This window comes from Arachis ipaensis, chromosome B5, assembly GCF_059453495.1.
Source record: "Arachis ipaensis isolate K30076 ecotype BB chromosome B5, ASM5945349v1, whole genome shotgun sequence".
Taxonomy (NCBI): Eukaryota; Viridiplantae; Streptophyta; class Magnoliopsida; order Fabales; family Fabaceae; genus Arachis; species Arachis ipaensis.
Genome location: NC_142440.1, coordinates 154,486,268 through 154,506,957, shown reverse-complemented (window position 1 = coordinate 154,506,957; position 20,690 = coordinate 154,486,268). Strand labels below are relative to the sequence as shown.

General features: G+C 34.4%; 1 protein-coding gene and 1 pseudogene across 5 annotated transcripts; both read left to right on the top strand.

The window, feature by feature from the left end:
• The first annotated feature begins 1,274 nt into the window (after positions 1–1,274).
• On the top strand, positions 1,275–6,403 carry LOC107641424 (TMV resistance protein N-like; annotated as a pseudogene). The gene is made up of 7 exons (XR_015883292.1): positions 1,275–1,801; positions 1,929–3,037; positions 3,246–3,527; positions 3,600–4,397; positions 4,499–5,114; positions 5,242–5,334; positions 5,492–6,403. The product of XR_015883292.1 is annotated as a TMV resistance protein N-like (transcript).
• Positions 6,404–7,272: 869 nt separating this feature from the next.
• Positions 7,273–20,152, top strand: LOC107644632 (TMV resistance protein N). 4 transcript variants are annotated; one of them, XM_088486538.1, is made up of 10 exons: positions 7,273–8,778; positions 9,602–9,706; positions 9,832–10,051; positions 10,447–12,373; positions 12,483–13,587; positions 13,747–14,028; positions 14,109–14,903; positions 15,006–15,630; positions 15,800–15,844; positions 19,092–20,152. In XM_088486538.1, exons 4-10 carry the CDS (start codon positions 11,880–11,882, stop codon positions 19,901–19,903), a joined length of 4,158 nt encoding a protein of 1,385 aa, XP_088342664.1. In that variant the 5' UTR covers positions 7,273–8,778; positions 9,602–9,706; positions 9,832–10,051; positions 10,447–11,879; the 3' UTR covers positions 19,904–20,152. The 4 variants fall into 4 exon arrangements, with proteins under 4 accessions (XP_088342664.1, XP_088342663.1, XP_088342662.1 ...); XM_088486537.1 differs by having other exon boundaries at positions 7,274–8,778; positions 9,821–10,051; positions 10,475–12,373; XM_088486536.1 differs by having other exon boundaries at positions 7,275–8,778; positions 10,475–12,373.
• The last annotated feature ends 538 nt before the right edge of the window (positions 20,153–20,690 follow it).

Below are 20,690 nucleotides of genomic sequence, written 5' to 3'. Positions count from 1 at the left end.
GAATTCAATTGATTGTGAAGGGACAGGTCCATCAAACCAGTTAGTTTCAAGTAAGGAAATCACCATGAGTGATAGTGACTCTGAAATGACGAGATTGAATCATAGAACTGCCAAGTGGAAACTGTGGTTATGTGGTTTATTTTCTTCGTCTATGTTTTCTTCCTCCTCTTCTCTGAGGAAAAGGCTCCTATAACCATCAAGGCTTAGAAGGTAAGTTGGCTCTTTCTATTTATATTGTGTTCAATGATTGAAATTTAATGGCCAGGTTTGCTAAATTTCTAAACACATACATATATATAGTTCTATTTCTTATGAGGCCATATATAATGGCTGGTAAAAGTTTTCCTCAGCTGCTAAGCTGAAGTTTCTGATAGAAAATGAATGAATACTTATAAGTTACAATATTTGCAAGCTTTTATCTGATTGGTGATTTATCTTTTGTAGAAGAAAGTAATGACAATTTTATTATTATCATTTTCAGGTCATCGTCTTCTTGATCACATCAGAGTATGGAAACTTCCTTGGTTCAATGCAAGTTGAGACCTAAATCTTGCCATTTTATTTTTAAAGAAACTCAGATTGATTATGACAGTAGTTTCTGTCTTCCATGTAATGTATTTATGTTTGATCTGTATATAAAATGTATATTTAAATTTATACATTATTTTGAGGTAGCAAGTAATTTTGTCCTATTTCTTCATTTTGAGGTAATAAGTGTCTTAGACTCTAACTAAAAGGTTATGAGTTCAAGTCTTGGAAATAGTAAAATATATCTTTTATCTTTTATGAATTATATTGATGAAAGGTATTTTAAGAAAAAATGATTTACACCAAATCCCTCTACATCACTAATAGGTATATGCTTAAAAAAGGATAAATAGAAAGGGACCAGTAAACCAATATATCCGATCAGTGCCTAATAAAAAATGTGAAGTAAAGCAAGTTGTAAAAACAAGACTTCCTTTTTTGGTTTTTGTGTAACATGAAAAAGATAAAAAGAATAGTCAAGATGGGAGTGCTTGAAGTTAGTATTTTATTAGAGCAACCCTATCTTCCTACCTACTTACTATGGCAAAAGAATAAGGACATGATGACATAGGAGTCATCAGCATTTTACTTTGTTGCCCTTTTGTTTGTATTATATTCCCTCACAGTTTTCTTCTTCCTTTTACTTTTTGGCAATACTTACTTACTTGGTAATAATGTTGGTTTTGATGTTGGCATAAATACTACCCTCTTAGCCATTATGTTCTAATGCTAACTGAGGTCCTTGTTTTTGGTCTGAGACTTTTAGTATCATCTTGTCAACACTACCACTCACCTCTTCTTATTCCTCTTCCTTTTGTTATGCATTCACCTATGATGTGTTTATCAGCTTTAGAGGCAGTGATACTCGCTATGGTTTCACTAACAATCTCTACAATGCTCTCGATAGAAAAGGAATCCGTACCTTCTTTGATGATGAGGAGCTAAGGAAAGGAGAGGAAATCACAGAATCACTTGTCAAGGCAATTGAAGAATCTAGAATTGCCATTGTAGTGTTCTCCAAGAACTATGCATCTTCTTCCTTTTGTTTAGATGAACTTGTCAAGATCATGGAGTGCGTTAAGGGGAATGGACGGTTGGTTTTTCCGGTCTTTTATGATGTTGATCCTTGTGACGTGCGACACCAAAAAGGAAGCTATGCAGTTGCGTTGACTAAGCATGAGGAGAGGTTCAAGGATGACATGAAGAAATTGCAGAAATGGAGGACAGCCCTGCATGAAGCAGCCAACCTGTCTGGCAATGATTTCAAGCTTCAGTATGGTTTTTACTATCTGATATTTTGATTTATGAAAACATTTTATATCAAAACCTTTAGAGGGAAAGAATTCCTTTGTATATGCTGCATTTAGCATCACTTTGTTGTGACATTTATTATTGGACAGAAGGGAATATGAACATGCTTTCATTGAGAAGATTGTGAAGGAGATCTCAAACAGGATCGGTCGTACTCCTTTTCATGTTGCTGATTACCCTATTGGACTGGAATCTCGAGTACAGGAAGTAAACAAGCTTCTGAATGGTGGATCCAATAGTGGAGCCCTTATGGTAGGGATATATGGAGTTGGTGGAATAGGTAAAACCACACTTGCTAAAGAAGTTTATAACTTGATTGCTGACCCATTTCATGGTTTATGTTTTCTTGAAAATGTGAGGGAAAATTCAAATAAACATGGTTTAGCATATCTCCAAGAGTTATTTCTTTCAAAAACACTTGGAGAGAAAGATATAAAGCTAGCAAGTGTAAGTGAAGGAATCTCATTAATAAAGCAAAGGTTGAAGAGCAAGAAGGTTCTCTTGGTTCTTGATGACGTTGACGAACTTGAGCAATTGCAGGCAATTGCTGGAAGGCCCGATTGGTTTGGTCCTGGCAGCATAATCATTATAACAACTCGGGACAAACATTTGTTGGCAAGTCATATGGTGGAGAGAACATACCAAGTGAAGAAATTTGATGAGAAAGAAGCACTTGAGTTGCTTAGGTGGAATGCTTTCAAATATGAAAATGTTGATCCAAGTTATATGCACATGTTAAATAAAGTAGTGTCCTATGCTTCTGGCCTTCCATTGGCTCTGGTGGTAATAGGGTCAAATTTGTACGGAAGAAGTGTAGAAGAATGGATATCTGCATTACATGAGTATAAAAGAATTCCTAATAAAGATATCCAAAAGAAACTTAAAAGTAAGTTTTGATGCTTTGGAGGAATATCATCAGAAACTTTTTCTTGACATTGCTTGTTGCTTCAAAGGATATAGTTTTGATGATCTTGAAAATGTACTCCATGCTCTTCATGATGTTAGCCCGACACGTGGTATTCGAGTATTGGCTGAAAGATCTCTAATAAATATTGATAAGGATGGCCATGTGACACAGCATGACTTGATTCAAGATATGGGCAGAGAAATTGTTCGGCAAGAATCACCAAAAAATCCTGGTAAACGTAGTCGGTTATGGCTTCCTGAAGATATAATACGAGTTCTACAAGAGAATATTGTAAGTAAATTTATGAGGGTGGTTTGTTTTCTCATCATTAATATTATAATCTTGATTATCTGATCTATTTCATTTTGATCCCCATAATAATAATTTATTTATTTGTGCTTGTTTCTTTAATTCAAAACATTCTTAATTTAGGAGTATTGACATCCTAATATTACATGTATGGTATTATAAGTTTATTTGAGGCTTGTTGTTTTCAAAGGGAACCAATGAAATTGAACTCATAATTCTGCAAGCTCCCACGTCTGAAGTAATAGAATGGGATGGAGAGGCTTTCAAGAAGATGGAAAACCTCAAAACACTTATTATTCTAAGTGGCAATTTTTCCAGAAGTCCCAATTATCTTCCAAATAGTTTAAGACTGTTGGAATGGCGGGAATATCCTTCATATTCTTTACCGGTTGATTTTCATCCAAAGAAGCTTGCCATACTCAAGTTGCCCAAAAATTGCTTAACACTGCTCCGGCTAGTTAAAGTATTAAAGGCAAGCACAACAAGCTTTTTTTTTTCTATTGTTAGTAAATTCATTTTAATATATGTGTGTTGAATTTTGCAGGAGTTTGTGGAGATGAGTGTTTTGGATTTTAGTTGGAATGATTGGATAAAACATATCCCTGATGTTTCAGGTGCCCCAAATTTACAAGAATTAAACTTTGCATGTTGTGGCAATTTGATTAACGTTGATGAGTCAGTTGGATATTTGAGTAAACTTAGATCATTGGATTTTCAAGGTTGTACAAAGCTTAGGAACCTTCCTTCCCTTATGTTACCATCTCTTAGAAAACTCACTCTTGTGAATTGTTCAAGTCTTGAGAGTTTTCCTGAAATATTAGGAAAAATGGAAAAGATTACATATCTTGATCTATATTTCACTTCCATAAGAGAATTGCCATATTCCATTTGTAACCTTACTCGGCTTCAAGAATTCGATCTGCGTGATGGTGGAACTGTTCTATTGCCAAGTAGCATTTTCATGTTTGGAGAACTTCTTGAGCTGAAATTTCGTGGATATAAGAGTTTGCTATTATCTAATGAAGGTGGTGTGGAGCAAATGCCCTCAGTGTCAGCATCATCAACCACAAAACGCATTGATTTGTCTTCATGCAATATGTCAGATAAATTCCTCCAAATATTTATCTCTCAATTTTCCAATGTGCAAGAGTTGAACTTGTCAGAAAGTCATTTCACAATTCTCCCAGAATGTATCAAAGATTGTCACCTTTTGAGAATTCTTTATCTGACTGGCTGTAAGAATCTTCAAGAGATTAGAGGGATTCCACCCAACATGGAAATCTTGAATGCAACTGACAATACATCCTTGAATTGTTCAAGTAGAGAAGCATTATCGGATAAGGTATCTATTTGTTTCACCGATAATTAATATGGTGATTCTGGTAATATGATCTATGTGTTGTTGCTAAATTAACTAACTCATGAACTATTTATGACCAACAGAAATTGCATGATGAGGGTAGAAAGAGGAGATTCATTTTGCCAGGAACAAGGATACCAAGTTGGTTTGAGCATCAGAGGAGTGGAGAATCAGTTTCTTTCTGGTTCCGTAATAAGTTCCCTGCCATATCACTTTGTTTTCTTTTCACGGAAGCACTTGAATTTGATGATCAATGTTCTCTTTTCCCTCATCTAAAATTGGTCACCCATGATAATGACAATGGTGGGTGCATATTTAGTGATCAAAATCAAAGTTGCCCGCGTGCTACTTGCGGCCATAATAGGATTTATGATTTAGAAGATGATGAGGGTCAACAGTTTCAACAAAATGAATGGAATCAAGCGTTGGTCTCTCTTTCAGTTGAAGATAAGTCGGGTGAGAGGGAACTGAGGCCAGAGGAGTGGGGCAGCATAGAAATTGGAGTGCATATAATAGAAAAAAGAAGTAGCATGGATGATATCCAATTCACTCTTCCACTTTTGGACAAAGATCATCATAAAGCGCTGCAGATGAAAGATTCTCACAAGCACCATATGCAGCAACAACAAACAAGTTTGCCTTCATTGCAACCGGTTGATAATCTGAATTGGGACCCTCGTTCCTACATCGTTCGCAGACGTAAATACTAAATACTCTCAGCAACCCCCCCCCCCCCCCCCCCCCAATTTTTTCTGACTAATTTCCTTGGATACTTGTTTCTTAAGAAGCTTTTATAGTTCAAATTTTTTTTCTATTACAACCACAGTTTACATTAAACCCAATAGATCAGAGCTCGCGTTATGGTCTTATGTCACCGGTGTTTCTTTATGCACCACTCAGACCCAAGACCACATGCCATGTAAGTCAATATATTTCTCTCTAGATTTATCTTAATTTGCTGCATTGTTATATGTTCTTTGAGTTAATTTTGTTTAACAGAACATGTGCAAAACAAAAATGCTGAAAATGACATTTCCAGATTTTATGTATATGCTTTACCTTTTTGCTCTTTGAAGCTTCAAAAGAGGCTCCAGGTGAATCTTCTCGTACCTCGTGTCGTGGGGATACTCTAAATATTCATGGCTCAAGTCCCCTGTCATTAAGTGGCAAGGCTAGTGAAGAAGATGTACCTTCAATATCCAGTTATACTGCTTCATCAACACCAACTGACAAATATTTGGGCGATGAAAATGTAACAAGTGATGATGATGATGTAGAAATGAATGCCTTTTATGCTTCACTAGATGTTTCTGGCATCCCTATGCTTCCTTGTTCCCGTGATAAGTTGGTCACCACCACTGTTTCGAAAGATAAAGAGGCCAGAGAAGCATTGAGATCAGTACAACACGTCATCTCGCATGATGCTTCAGTTTTGCTGCATCCTGAATTGTGCAGTATCTTGAAAGCCAACCTAGATCACCTCTGCAAGTTATCTGCAGATCATGGCAGAATATCAAGAGAAGCTAGCAAAGTGATATCGGAAGCTTCACGGTTTTTGACTCATTGGAGTAGGGACTACAGTGAAGCAAGTGTGAAAATTGATTCTATAATGTGTCATTTGCAGAAAGCTGATGAACTGGAAATGAGTCTGGAAAGTAACAAGAAAAGGTTCTTGGAAGTTGGGCAACTTGATGTTGATAAAGCTATGTGCATGTTTGGGCGCCATTATTTTGTTCAAAAAAGATCTTTTTTCAATGAAAAAAGATCTTTTTTTATTTTTTAGCGTGTTTGGCAAATTTCTAGTAGTAAAAGTAAAAGCACTAGTAAAATCAAAAAAAGATCTTTTTTGAGAAGCTATAATTTACATCTTTTTTTAAAAGATCTTTTTTCTTTAAAAAAAAGATGTTTTTCATGTAATAAATAAACAAAAAAGTACTTTTATATTGTTATACCCAAACATAATTGATAGATAAAAAGATCTTTTTGTATGAGATATCCAAACATAAAATTACTTTTACTTCTCCATAAGATCTTTTAAAAAAAGATAACTCGAAAAAAGATCTTTTCTTAGAAGCTCACCCAAACAAGCCCTATGTCTGTTTCTCAAAATGAAGCAGGCATGTTTCGTAAGAGAAAGAGAGAGATTTTTGAGGAAGGAAAGACAATCAAAACTCAGTTGGACGAGTTAAAGAAGAATTTACCACAATGGGAACATGAGCATACTTTGGCAAAGAAAACTCAGGCAACAATTATAGCCGAATGGTCAAGACTGCGAGAGAATTTTCAAAATATTGAGAGAGACTGGAATTTTTAAGAACTCCACTAGAGTTCTCATCATAAATGATGAATCTAAACGATTGTAGAATTGTGCATTTCTCATTTATGGTTTGCTAACATTTGAAGGTGGCCAAGTGCTTATGGTTATATGTTTTTGTTGTCAATAGCATAATAATCCTGCTCCTGCATAATGAATTACATAAGTGTGTGTGTGAACAAATCTAGAGCAATAGCAATATGCTTATATTATTCGTAATCCAGGATTATTGCAATCCACTGAATTAGTCTTGTGACTAGCTGTGGATAAGGCTACAATTAATCAACAACAAAAAATATATTATCCTCTACATCACCATGAGTCTTTTATCATGTTTTAAAGGAGAGTCAAACAGTTGTGATGATAGAGAATAACATATTTTTTCATATAAAATTTTCTGCAGATCTCATTCCAAGGTGTCAGATTGATGGATGCTAGACAATTAATAAAATAATTTTTTTTCGCTATTACAGTTTCATCAAGTCGATATCGACAGTAAAGTAAATATATTAAACTGATGAAGTACCAGTCCCTCACCTAATAAGTTTGAATACGATGCATTAATTTGTAATATAAAAAACCCTAACCATTGACTTCGAAATGTGAATAGATCCTAGTTTCACGTGATTCCAGGCTGAGCAAAATATTTTATGTAATCTTATATCCTATAATCAAATAATTAAAGGAGACTTGTAAGCATATATGCATATATCCATGGTTATTTTGCTTACAAATTTCTCTTAGTCTTTGAAGTTGTGAAAGTGAGCATGGAAGATCGTCGTTTATCACTGGCATTGTCCTCCCACTCCCCATCCTCAGACTACGGATGGGACTACGACGTGTTCCTCAGATTCCGAGGTCTAGACACCGGCAAGCACTTCGCCGGAAATCTCTATTACGCTCTCAAACAGAGGGGAATCCGGACGTTCTTTGCTGACAGAGAGCTTGAGGAAGGAGAGGAGCTCACGCCAACGCTCCTCAAGAGAATTCAAGATTCGAAAACCGCCATCGCAGTGTTATCTCCAGGTTACGCTGATTCTGCATTCTGCTTGCTTGAACTTGCAGCCATCATGGATAACAGCAAGGCGAAGGGACGGTTGGTGTAATAGCTCCAAAAAAAAAAAAAAAAAAAAAAACAAATTTGTGGGCCACTCTTCCTTTACTTTTTCCCTAACCCTAATCACACAAAAACACTCTCTCAACCCTCAGTCCCTCACTAGCCGTCGAGCTCCCACCCCCACTCCTCCCACACCCTCTTCGTAGAAACACACTCTCATGGACGCACTCCCCTCGCTCATCCTCACGCCGTCGCTCATCCCCACACACACGCACCTACACTGACGCGGAGAAGAGAGGGAGGTCGCTGCTGCCGTTCATGCCCATCGTTGCCAACTGCGCCGTTGCGGAGGAGCGTCTCTGTCATCGCGAGCTGCAACCGCCGCCATTGAAGCCACCCTCGCCGTCGTCCTTGAGCGCCAGTGAGAGGGAGAGCTCGAGGAAGAGAGGAACGCTGTCCCGCCATGCACCGTCGTCACTGGAGCTGCACCGCCGCCGAAGGCCCGCCGCCGTCCGTGGAGAGTCGTCACCGTCTGGGTCGCTGCCGGAGGAAGAGAGCTTGCACAAGGGGTTGCTGGAGTGGCTCGCTGCTGCCGCAAGAGCCACTGCACCTCTGGCCGCTGGAAAGTCACATTGAGGTCGCCGTTCTTCTGCCGCCGCCGCTGTCGGGGTTTCTGGTCAATGGGTATGGCGCTGTTGTTGCCGGAACCACCACCGGTGCTGCCGCTACTTGTTTCCCTTAAGTCCGAGTCGTTGTAGTTGCTGAGAAAGTGATTTGGAGCTGAGGTTGTGGCTGCCGCAATTTCGGGTTGAGAGGAAAGGTTCCGTCGGTGCGTTCGGATTATAGTTTTAACAATCGAGAACTATAGCCAGCTCTATCTTGTCGCTACTCCGGTTCAAATTCTACGCTCATTCGTTCCATTCCACTTCAATCCTCCTTACCTTGAATTTGGCACTCTGGGTTTGGTATCTTCGGTCCCTAGGGACTACGTTGTGAGTATGCTTTACATTTATGATTGTTTGATTGTGCATCTACAATTATTTTGATATCTATTATGATCTTTGAATTATAGCTATATTTGCTTTGAACGGTTTTGAATTGATTAAAATAATTGATTTATTAGAATTAAATAACTCATTTTTATGAAGTTTATACTTTTGGAAACTATACATGAGACTATATATATTTTTGATGAAGTTTTGCATTATTCTAAAATGTTTGATTTTATTTGAATATTTGTTTTTGAAGCATTGAAGTATTTGTTGATACTCACTCTAAAAATTGTGAAATATATTTGAAATCTCTCATGGTTGAAAAAGTATGATTGAGAAAAGATTTCTGATGAAAAAGTATGATTTAATTTGATTTGATTCGATTCGATTCGATACCTTATATATTTGAAAGATCAAATATTTGTTGTATTTGAAATTATATGTTTTGAATTGGTTTGGGAGGCTCGTATTAGAAAACCGTAGTTAACGGCGGTTATGACGTTAACTTAGATGCATCTAACTCAGACTCCAGCTAGCAGGGGTGTTGCTAGCCTAACGTGTAGGCCACACGTTAGATCTGTTATTCTGTTAGGACACACAAGAGGAAAGGGCTACCCAAAGAGGTGGAGCCGCCCAAGTGTGGACTTTTGATTTGATTTCTGTATGAGAACTCCCTTATTGATTCACTTATTATTATCAACTATTATTTTCTAATTAAAATTACTTTAATGATAATGTTTGTATAGTCTCATGTTGATTATAGATGTATTGTCTGGTCACTGAGTTGCAAAACTCACCCCGTTTTTCTAAAAATATTTTTCAGGAACAAATATTTGACTGTGTGAGACTTTCTATTCAAGAGTAACGGTTTGCAATGAGTACCTATTCTTTGTCGAATTCCTAGAAGTGTATGCTCCATATGTCACAGGCAGGACCAACCATTCTTAGTTATTTTAATTTTTTGTTAAAGTATATAACTATTTATTTTAGAACTTGTAAAATATTTGTACTTGCTTATTGAACTTATATTTGACTATGTTAGGCTTGTTATAGGATTATTTTCCTGAGCGCCAGTCATGGCTCATTTTGGGTCGTGACAGTTGGTTTTTCCGGTGTTCTACGGTGTAAGTGCTTCTGATGTTCGACGTCAGACTGGAGATTACGAAAAGGCAATGGCTAAGCATCAAAGTAGGAATGACCACCACGTCGTGCAGAAATGGAGAGAAGCTCTTCAGCAAGCAGCTAACTTGTCCGGCAGCAGTTTCAAATTTCGGTAACCGCCTCATCCATATTCTTGATTTATTTTTTCTTTGTAAAATTAGTGTTTTTTTTTTTTTTTTTTTTTAAAGTTTATATCCTTAAACCTTTCTTGTTGCTACTTTCTAGATTATTTATATCAATAACTCAAATTTATAATTTATGATTTAGAATTTAAATTTTGAGATTTAAGGTTTGATACTCAGAAGTTTGGAGTTTAGAGATTAGAGTCTAGGTTTATAATTCAGAATTTAGGATTTAAGATTTATGTTTTAGAGTTCAATGAGCGTTGCATTCCTTATTTTTTCTGGAATGTATTAGCATTGTTATAATATCTATGAGAGAATTTGCACTCAAGACAATTACATGTTTGTATAATATCTATGATATGCATGGATTATGAATTTTAAGGCAGGTAATTTTGTATGCAATGGAATAGGAGGCCTCAAATGACAAGAACATGACACCAAAATCATGGAGTTACATGTCATGCGAACCGTGGGATCCAAGACAGGAATCGCTTCCACTGGATTCATTGGATCCAATGCTATGGGAATCATGGGGTCCAGTGACACAGCCACAGGGATCATGGAATCCATCAGTGGCACGAGAATCATGGAATTCAATTGATTGTGAAGGGACAGATCCATCAAACCAATTAGTTTCAACTAAGGAAATCACCATGAATCATAGAACTGCCAAGTGGAAACTGTGGTTATGTGGTTTATTTTCTTCGTCTATGTCTTCTTCCTCCTCTTCTTTGAGGGAAAGGCTTCTATAACCATCAAGGCTTAGAGGGTAAGTTGGATCTTTATATTAATATTGTGCAAAGATTGAAATTTAAAGCCCAGGTTTGCTAAATTTCTAAACACATACATATATAGTTCTGTTTCTTATGAGGCCACAGTAGCTGGTAAACATTTTCCTCAGCTGCTAAGCTGAAGTTTCTGATAAAAAGAAAATGAATGAATACTTATAAGTTGCAATATTTGCAAGCTTTTATCTAATTGGTGATTTATCTTTTGTCCAAGAAAGTAATGACAATTTTAATGTATATCATAAAGTTTAATGTATATTTATTTTAATGTACATCATAAAATTTTAATGTATGTTTATTTTATTATGTGCCTGCCGTATGATTATTGCATATGACCATTTCTTTATTAAAAAAAATGATAATTAGGAATTGGATCAATGATAAATTGGGAAGCTGATCTGCTGTTGCTGCATGCTCATAATAAGGAAGACTGTATAATGATGAAAAGTATTTTAAGAAAAAATCATGTACACCAAATCCCTCTACATCACTGATAGGTATATGCTTAAAAAAGGGTAAATAGAAAGGGAGGAGTAAACTAATATATCCATCATTGTCTAAGACGTTGGTATTATATTAGAGCAACCCTATCTTCCTAACTACTATGGCAAAAGAATAAGGACTTGATGACAAAGGATGAGTCATCAGCATTTTAACTAATATATCCGATCAGTGTCTAATAAAAAATGTGAAGTAAAGCAAGTTGTAAAAATAAGACTTGGTTTTTTGTTTTTGCAAGAAGGTTTATACTCATAACATGAAAAGGATTAAAAAAATAGTCAAGATGGGCGTGCTTGACGTTAGTATTGTATTAGAGCAACCCTATCTTCCAACTACTATGGCAAAAGAATAAGAACTTGATGACAAAGGATGAGTCATCAGCATTTTACTTTGTTGCCTATTCCATCACAGTTTTCTTCTTCCTTTTAATTTTGGCAATGTTAGTTTTGATGTTGGCATAAATACCAGTCCCTTAGCCATTACATAGTTTGTATGAGTGATCATTATTAAGCCTTTTAGTATCATCATGTCAACGCCACCACTCACCTCTTCATCTTCCTTTAGCTATGCATTCACGTATGATGTGTTTATTAGTTTTAGAGGCACTGATACTCGCTACGGTTTCACTAACAATCTCTACCAAGCTCTACATAGAAAGGGAATCCACACCTTCTTTGATGATGAAGAGCTTCGGAAAGGAGAGGTGATCACACCCTCACTTCTCAAGGCAATTGAAGGATCTAGAATTGCTATTGTTGTGTTCTCCAAGAACTATGCATCTTCTTCCTTTTGCTTAGTCGAACTTGCCAAGATCATGGAGTGCGTTAAGGGGAAGGGCCGGTGGGTCTTTCCGGTCTTTTATGATGTTGATCCAAGTGACGTGAGACACCAAAAAGGAAGCTATGGAGAAGCGTTCACTAAGCATGAGGAGAGGTTCAAAGACGACACGGAGAAAGTGCAGAAATGGAGGAAAGCTCTTCATCAAGCGGCTAACCTGTCCGGCAATGATTTCAAACTTCAGTATGTTTTTTGCCATCTTATATTTTGATTTATTAAAACTTTTTAGATGAAAGAATTCCTTCATGTTGAACTAGTCAATATATTGTGGTGACATTTTTTAATTGGACAGGAGTGAATATGAACATGCTTTTATTGAGGCAATCGTGAAGGAGATCTTAAACAGGGTCTGTCGTGTTCCTTTGCATGTTGCTAATTATCCTGTTGGACTGGAATCTCGAGTACTAAAAGTAAACAAGCATCTAAATCGTGAATCCAATAGAGGAGCCCAGATGGTAGGAATATATGGAGCTGGTGGAATCGGTAAAACAACTCTTGCTAAAGCAGTTTATAACTTTATCGCTGACCAATTTGAAGGTTTGTGTTTTCTCGAAAATGTGAGAGAAAATTCAATTAAACATGGTTTAGTATATCTCCAGGAGCGGCTTCTTTGTAAAATTCTTGGAGAGAAAGATATACAGCTAGCAAGTTTAGGTGAAGGAATTTCATTAATAAAGCAAAGGTTCAAGAGCAAGAAGATTCTCTTGGTTCTTGATGATGTTGAAAAACTTGAGCAATTGCAGGCAATTGCTGGAAGGCCCGATTGGTTTGGTTCTGGCAGCGTAATCATCATAACAACTCGGGACAAACATTTGTTGGCAAGTCATATGGTTGAGAAAACATACCAAGTGAAGGAATTTGATAAAAAAGAAGCACTTGAGTTGCTTAGGTGGAATGCTTTCAAATGTGAAAATGTTGATCCATGTTATATGGACATTTTAAATAAGGTAGTGTCTTATGCTTCTGGCCTTCCATTGGCTCTGGAGGTAATAGGTTCGAATTTGTATGGAAGGAGTGTAGAAGAATGGATATCTGCATTAGATGAGTATAAAAAAATTCCTAATAAAGACATCCAAAAGATACTTAAAGTAAGTTTTGATGCTTTAGAGGAATATCATCAGAAACTTTTTCTTGACATTGCTTGTTGCTTCAAAGAATATAGTTTGGAAGATCTTGAAAATACACTTCATGCTCTTCATGATGTTAGCCCAAAACTTGGTATTCGTGTGTTGGCTGAAAGATCTCTAATAAAGGTTCACGGTTGTGGTGTGACACAACATGACTTGATTCAAGATATGGGTAGAGAAATTGTTCGTCAAGAATCACCAAAAAATCCTGGTAAACGAAGTCGGTTATGGCTTTGTGAAGATGTTATACAAGTTTTACAAGAGAACATTGTAAGTGAACTTATGTGGGTGATTTGGTTTTTTATTATTCAGTATTTAATCTTTGATATTATTTGATTTCTTTGGAATTTAATTTCTTCTCCAATAATTTCCATTTGAGCATATTGATCATCTTTTTTTTTTTTGGGGTTGCTGGTTTGTTGTTCAAAGGGAACCGATGAAATCGAAGTCATAGTTCTAGAAGCTCCCATGTCTAGAGTAATAGAATGGGATGGAAAGGCCTTCAAAAAGATGGGAAACCTCAAAGCACTTATTATTAAAAGTGGCAATCTTTTCAATGGTCCGGATCATCTTCCAAATAGTTTAAGAGTGTTGGAATGGCATGGATATCCTTCACATTCTTTACCAGCTGATTTTCATCCAAAGAAGCTTTTCATACTCAAGTTGCCCCACAATTGCGTTACCCCACTGCCGTTAGTTAAGCTATTAAAGGCAAGCACAATAGGTTCTTACGTTTTTCTCTATGCTATTAAATCCATTTTAACATTTCTTTTAAATTTTTATTTTTGCAGGAGTTTGTGGATATGAGTGTTTTGGATTTTAGTAGGAATGATTGGATAACACATATACCCGATGTTTCAAGTGCCCCAAATTTAAAAGAATTACGCTTTGCAGGTTGTGAGAATTTAGTTAGAATTGATCAGTCAGTTGGATTTTTGGGTAAACTTAGTAAGTTAAATGTTAACGGTTGTACAAAGCTTCGGAGTCTTCCTTCCCTTATGTTACCTTCTCTTGGCTACCTCTTTCTTAGAGATTGTCTTAGTCTTGAGAGTTTTCCTGAAATATTGGGAAAAATGGAAAATATGACATATCTTGAATTGTTTAATACTCCCATAAAAAAATTGCCATATTCCATTTGTAATCTTCCTCGACTTGAGCTTTTGAAACTGGAATTTGGTGAAACTATTATATTACCAAGTAGCATTTTCATGTTGCAAGAACTCCAGTTTTTGTACCTTCGGAGCCATACGGTGTTACTACCTAATGAAGAAGAAGGTGCAGGGCAAGGGAGTTCAGTATCGTGTTCAACCACAACACATCTTGATTTGTCTTTATGCAATCTGTCAGATAAATTGCTCGAAATATTTCTTGCTCGGTTTCCCAATTTAAAACATTTAGATTTGTCAGACAGTAATGTCAGAATTCTTCCAGCATGCATAAAAAATTGTCACCTTCTGATGTTTCTTCGTCTTTGGGGCTGCAAGAATCTTCAAGAGATTAGAGGGATTCCACCCAACATACAATCTTTAAATGCATCTTTCACCACATCGTTAAATTGTTCGAGTAGAAGGATATTATTGAATAAGGTATCTTTTATTTGTTTCTTTTTTTCTCATATTGTGTTACATGTGATATTGAATATGATAATTCAGGTGGGGCATGATTATTAAACCGTGTGTGATTAACAGAAACTGCATGAAGAGGTTGGACAGAAGAGATTTATTTTGCCGGGAACAAGTATTCCAAGTTGGTTTGAGAAACGGAGAAGTGGACAACCAATTTCTTTCCGGTTTCGTAATAAGTTCCCCTCCATATCTCTCTGTTTTCTTTTGAAGGAGTCTAATAATGAACGTTCTATTAGCCCTCGTTTGGAATTGATCATCAATGGAAATCACAATGAGCGGCACATATTTCATGATAGAAGTTGCATGGGTTCTCCTGGTCATATACGGATTTATGATTTAGAAGATACTACGGGTTTACAGTTTAAACAAAATGAATGGAATCAAGCGCTGGTCTCTGTTTCAGAATTTGTTGGTAGGTATGATGCAAGGGAAGTGAGGGCAGAGGAGTGGAGCAGCATAGAGATTGGAGTGCATATAATCAAAGAGAGAAGTAACATGGATGATATCCAATTCACTCATCCACTTTTGGACAAAGATCATCATAAAGCACTGCACATGAGGGATTCAAACAAGCACCATGTGCATGAGCAACGAGTCAGACATCTGGGATTTTCACTTCCAGCTTCACCATACAGCGATATTTTCAAATGGGATCCATTTGACTATATTCCTTTTGTAGGAGGAACAGGTAATTATTGCTGCTGCTGCTGTGTGTTTGGTTGGAGTAAACTTTTAACTAAAGAGTGTAAAGTTTACCCTTCCAACCAAACATACCCTTAGCAAATAGCAATTCGCCATAATTTTCCAGCTGGATTCCTCACTAATTTGGTTCTTTTTCTTTGCTGCCAAAATCATAGTTATCCTGATGCCAGAGACATCTAAATTTCAGCATCTGAAACTCGGTAAGACAGATGATTATGAACACTGGTTTTCCTGATGCCATAATTATGAACACTATTTTTTTTTTTAATTTACATCCTCTAAATTTTGAATTTCCACTTTAGAGAGTAAAGTGTAATCTCTCACCCTTAAATGGTTTCTCTCTCATATTTTCTCTTGGTCACACCTATAAAATAAATGGTGAGAGATTACACTTTACCTTCTAAAGAGAAATTTAAAATTTAGAGAATTCAAATCTTTTTTTTTCCTAAGAAAAGAAAAGAAAAAGGGAAGTGTTGAAATTCCAAAATATTCCCTCCTATTTTAAGAAAAAGTATAACTTTTGTTTTTTAACATTTGTGATTATTTTTAAAATATCCTTAACATTTAATTTCATTTAATTTTGTTCCTAACATATTCAATGAATTCAAGAGAAATATTAGGGGTCATAAGAATTTATTATTTTTGGCTATCACTTATCTATCAACTTAATTCCTTAGTCTAGTTTCTTTAGTCTAATAATCTAATAATATGCTTTATCTTATACTTTTAAGTTTTAAACATCTATTATATTCTTATCTATCTATCTATTCTTAATATATAAAAGTAGATGGATATGTTTATCCATATTATTTTTAAGACATCTTTCTTCTCCTACTAATGTCATGTCAACAACATTGTTTACTTGGCAAAACTTTAGAATTAAGTCAATTAACCACTCAAATTTTACCAAATCAACTCTTATTTTCAAATCAGCAAAAAAATAAAATATACAAGTAATAGAAATATATGTAAATTAGGTTGCAAAGTTAACAATGACAATATTAGAAATTAATAGTGTCTAATCAAATTTGTAACCGGCAAGAATCATATTTCTATATTTATTATATTTTACCGTTATAAACAATACAATAAATTTATAACCCCAATAATTAATTTATCAATTTCTATAAATAACTCATTAAATGTAATAAACATCCATATTACAAATATCATAATAATCTATTAATCATAATAAATTTTACATTACAAATATTCAAATTCCATATTATTTGAATAACTTATATAAGTCTGTTATCACTATTTTTTCAAATAACATCAAATTTTTAGCACAAAAAATTTATTTTCGCACTACACAACAGTTCAAACTTACTCAATGGAGCATCATTCTTTTGGACAATATCATCAAACAAACAGACAATTGGTTTATCAAAGTTCGCATGGTTGGTTTATCAAAATTCGCCTATGAAAAACATTAACACCCACAAATGAAGAAGAGTCTCTTTGCTTAGAAATGATTATATTAGATGAAAAGGTACAAAACAAACATATTTATTGTATTTTAAATTAAATTTACGAAAAAATACTTTAATTATTTTGCTTTTTATATTTTTATATTATTTTATAATATTTTATATATAATTATATTTTAATATCATTAAAATTATACTTCTTTCAATATGCTATTCATTGTTCCTTTTCTAATAACTTAAAAAAAATAAATGTAATAAATTTTGTAAATAATTATTAACTATGATTTACTAACACTGCAGAAAACATCTCTTCATGTAATTGTGAAGAGAAATATGATAAACATATTCAAATATTTGTTACAAGAAGAAAAAATTTATACTATAAAAAAATTTGAAAATAAAAGATGCAAATGATTTGTATAGACCAATTAAAGATACAATAAAGGCAAACTTTTTATTCACAATTGTTGTGAAAGAAATTAAAGATTCAATTTTGAACATTTTCCGATACAATTTTGAATTTGCATCACTTGAAACATTATTTGACAGAGTGGATTAAAGAAAAATATTAACAGGTAATTTCACTTTATACTATTTCAATTATTCTTATTAAAAATAACTCATTCAAAAAAATTTTTCTACACATTTTTGTTATTTTTATTATAGATGTCATTGAAAAATTACATGCACATTAAGAGATTAAGGAGAATGAAAACCATACAAACTTAAGACACATCTCCGGAAGAAAAACATAATACAAAGATAGAACAAACAACACAATAGAAAGTGCATACAACTCAACAATTCATAAAGAACATGTCTTCACAAGAATCTACGATCAACAATTCATAAAGAACATGTCTTCACAAGAATCTACGAACGGAAAGAAGAAAGCAACAACTCTAACAATAACCAATAAAGAAAAAGGAGGACGAGCGCCACATAAAAAGATTAAGTCTATCAACTAAAATAAATGCAAAAATCAAACTACCAAATAAAAATATCACTTTGTACAACTCCAACATCCAAATCTTTTGTACTACAAATTATTTTAAACAAAACACCTTTTAAAATTAATTTTAATTTACACATATTTAATTTAATTCTACAAAACATAGCCATTTTTAATATTTATTATATACTATCATTAATTTATCGCCTGCGCAATGCGCGAATCTTATTCTAATTGATAGCTAATTAATGACAAAAAATAATAAGTTCTGATAGTCTCCTAACATTAATTTATAATTTCTAAGGATTAACTTAATTAATAAAATTTTTCAAAAATAAATTTAGAAAATGACTTATCTTTAAGGAGCAAATTTACCAAATTTGCCTATTAATCCCTTGGGATACAAATAAAATAAGTGAAATTAGAAACTCAAAGTACAAGAAGAAAATAAATTATTTAACAATGGTTTAATTGTATTTTATTTTTAAGGTTTAATTATTTTTTTGGTCTCTATAATTTTGCGAAATTTGTAATTAGGTCTCTATACTTTTTTTCTTTTTAATTGAATCCTTGCATCAATTTTTTTTTAATTGGATTCCTACACTTTTTTTTTCTTTTAGTTGGGTTCCTATACCAATTTTTTTTTGTTTTAATTGGATCCCTATATAATTAAATCAATTAGGGTTAAAATGACCTATTTAAAAAAAATTTAGTGTAGGGACTAATAAAAAGACTAGGAACCTAATTGAAAATTTTACGAAACTATAAGGACCAACAGAGTAATCAAACCTTATTTTTAATTAAAAATAAAGTTAAATAGTTAAAATTAAAAAATTTAATTTTGATGCATTTACAATATAAAATTTTTTAAATAATTGTCCAATTGCGCCAAGGTTTTTAGATAATTATTCGCAGTAGTTATTTTGACTGAAATGTTATTCAGGTAAAATTGTTTTATATTGTGCATCAAAATCAATTTTTTATTTTTAAATAAAAAAGAATTGGAAAGGAGTTTATTGAGGTGTCAAATGTCTTTTTACCTTTCTGCTCTTGGTGCACCTACAGAAAAGGCTCCAGGTGAATCTTCTAATACTAAATCTTCTGGCAAGGGCAAGGCTGGAGTAGAAGAAGTACATCCAGTTTCCACTTGCATTGCATCCTCAACCTCATCAATTGATAAATATTTGAACGATGAAAATCAAACGATTGTTGATGATGATGATGAAATGGATTCATTTTATGCTTCTCTTGATGTTGCTCACATCCCAATGCTTTCTCATTCCCATGAGAAGTTGGTTACCGCTACTCCAAGTGATGAAGAAACCAGAAAAGCATTGAGATCTGTACAAAGATTCCTCTCCCAGGATGCTTCAATTTTGTTGTATCCTGAATTATGCAGTATCTTTAAAGCCAACCTAGATTACCTCTCTAAATTATCTGCAGATCATGGCAGCATATCAACAGAAATGAGCAAAGCAATATCAGAGGCTTCACAGTCTTTGACTCATTGGAGTAGGGACTACAGTGAAGCAAGTAAGAAAATTGATTCTATAATGTCTCATTTGCAGAGAGCTGATGAATTGGAAATGAATCTGGAAAGTAACAAAAAAAGGTTTTTGGAAGAAACTGAGCAACTCAATGCCATTAAAGCTAATATGTCTGATTCTCAATCCAAAGCAAGCATCTCTCGTAAGAGAAAGAGAGAGATTTTTGAGCAAGGAAAGACAATTAAAGCTGAATTGGATGAATTAAGGGAGAATGTGCCACAATGGGAACAAGAGCACACTTTGGCAAAGAAGACTCAGGCAAAAATCATAGCTGAATGGTCAAGACTGCGAGAAAATTTTCAGAATATTGAAAAAGACTGGAATTTATAAGTTCTGATCATAAATGATACATTTAATATCCATTGTTCTGTACATATGAATCTAAATGATTTTCAGTTAAAATGGATGTTGCATTAAGTCCCATAATTGTACTCCGTATGTATGGTTCTTTTGTTTGAGAGATTTTGGTGGTTAACAGAGAAAGTGTGTATTGGACAATGATGTAAGGTTGATTAAAATTGTAGAATTGTGCATTTCTCATTTATGGATTGGTAACATTTGAGGGTGGCCAGCTATTAACAGCAATTTTTTTCAAGTGCTTATGGTTATATATTTTGTGTGTTAACAGAACCAAGGGAATCCATGATAATGTTAAAACTTAAAACCTTGACAATACTTAGAAAGTACTATCAAATAATAAAAAAGTGTGACTTTAAATTTTACTACACTTGTAATTGTTGTCAAAATTTGGGCACCATAAAATGCACTTATGTGTGCTCCTGAACAAATCTAGAGCTATAGCAATTTGCCTATATTATTTGTAATACAGGATTATTGCAATCCACTGGATTATTCTTGTGACTAGCTGTGGATTGGGCTTATATAATGTTTTTAAAAGAGAGCAAAAGAGCTTCTTGCACAAATTAAGAGAGAGATGCAGAGAACGGAGTAGCGTCTAATCAAATGTACATAATGTTTATGTTTTGTGGGGTTAAGTTGACTTAGATTCATAATTAAATAATGACTAATGTCATAATTATATCTATCATTAAAAGCATAATGGGTTACACTTACAAAAACAAGAAGTTCCGAAACAGAACAGCTCTTATTATAGCGG

Excerpts from the sequence above, each read along its gene's own strand:
- LOC107644632 (XM_088486538.1), top strand. The coding sequence starts at position 11,880 with ATGTCAACGCCACCACTCACCTCTTCATCTTCCTTTAGCTATGCATTC. Across the intron at positions 14,029-14,108 it reads CGTTAGTTAAGCTATTAAAG|GAGTTTGTGGATATGAGTGT; the intron begins GCAAGCACAATA and ends TTATTTTTGCAG. Across the intron at positions 15,631-15,799 it reads TCCTTTTGTAGGAGGAACAG|TTATCCTGATGCCAGAGACA; the intron begins GTAATTATTGCT and ends CCAAAATCATAG.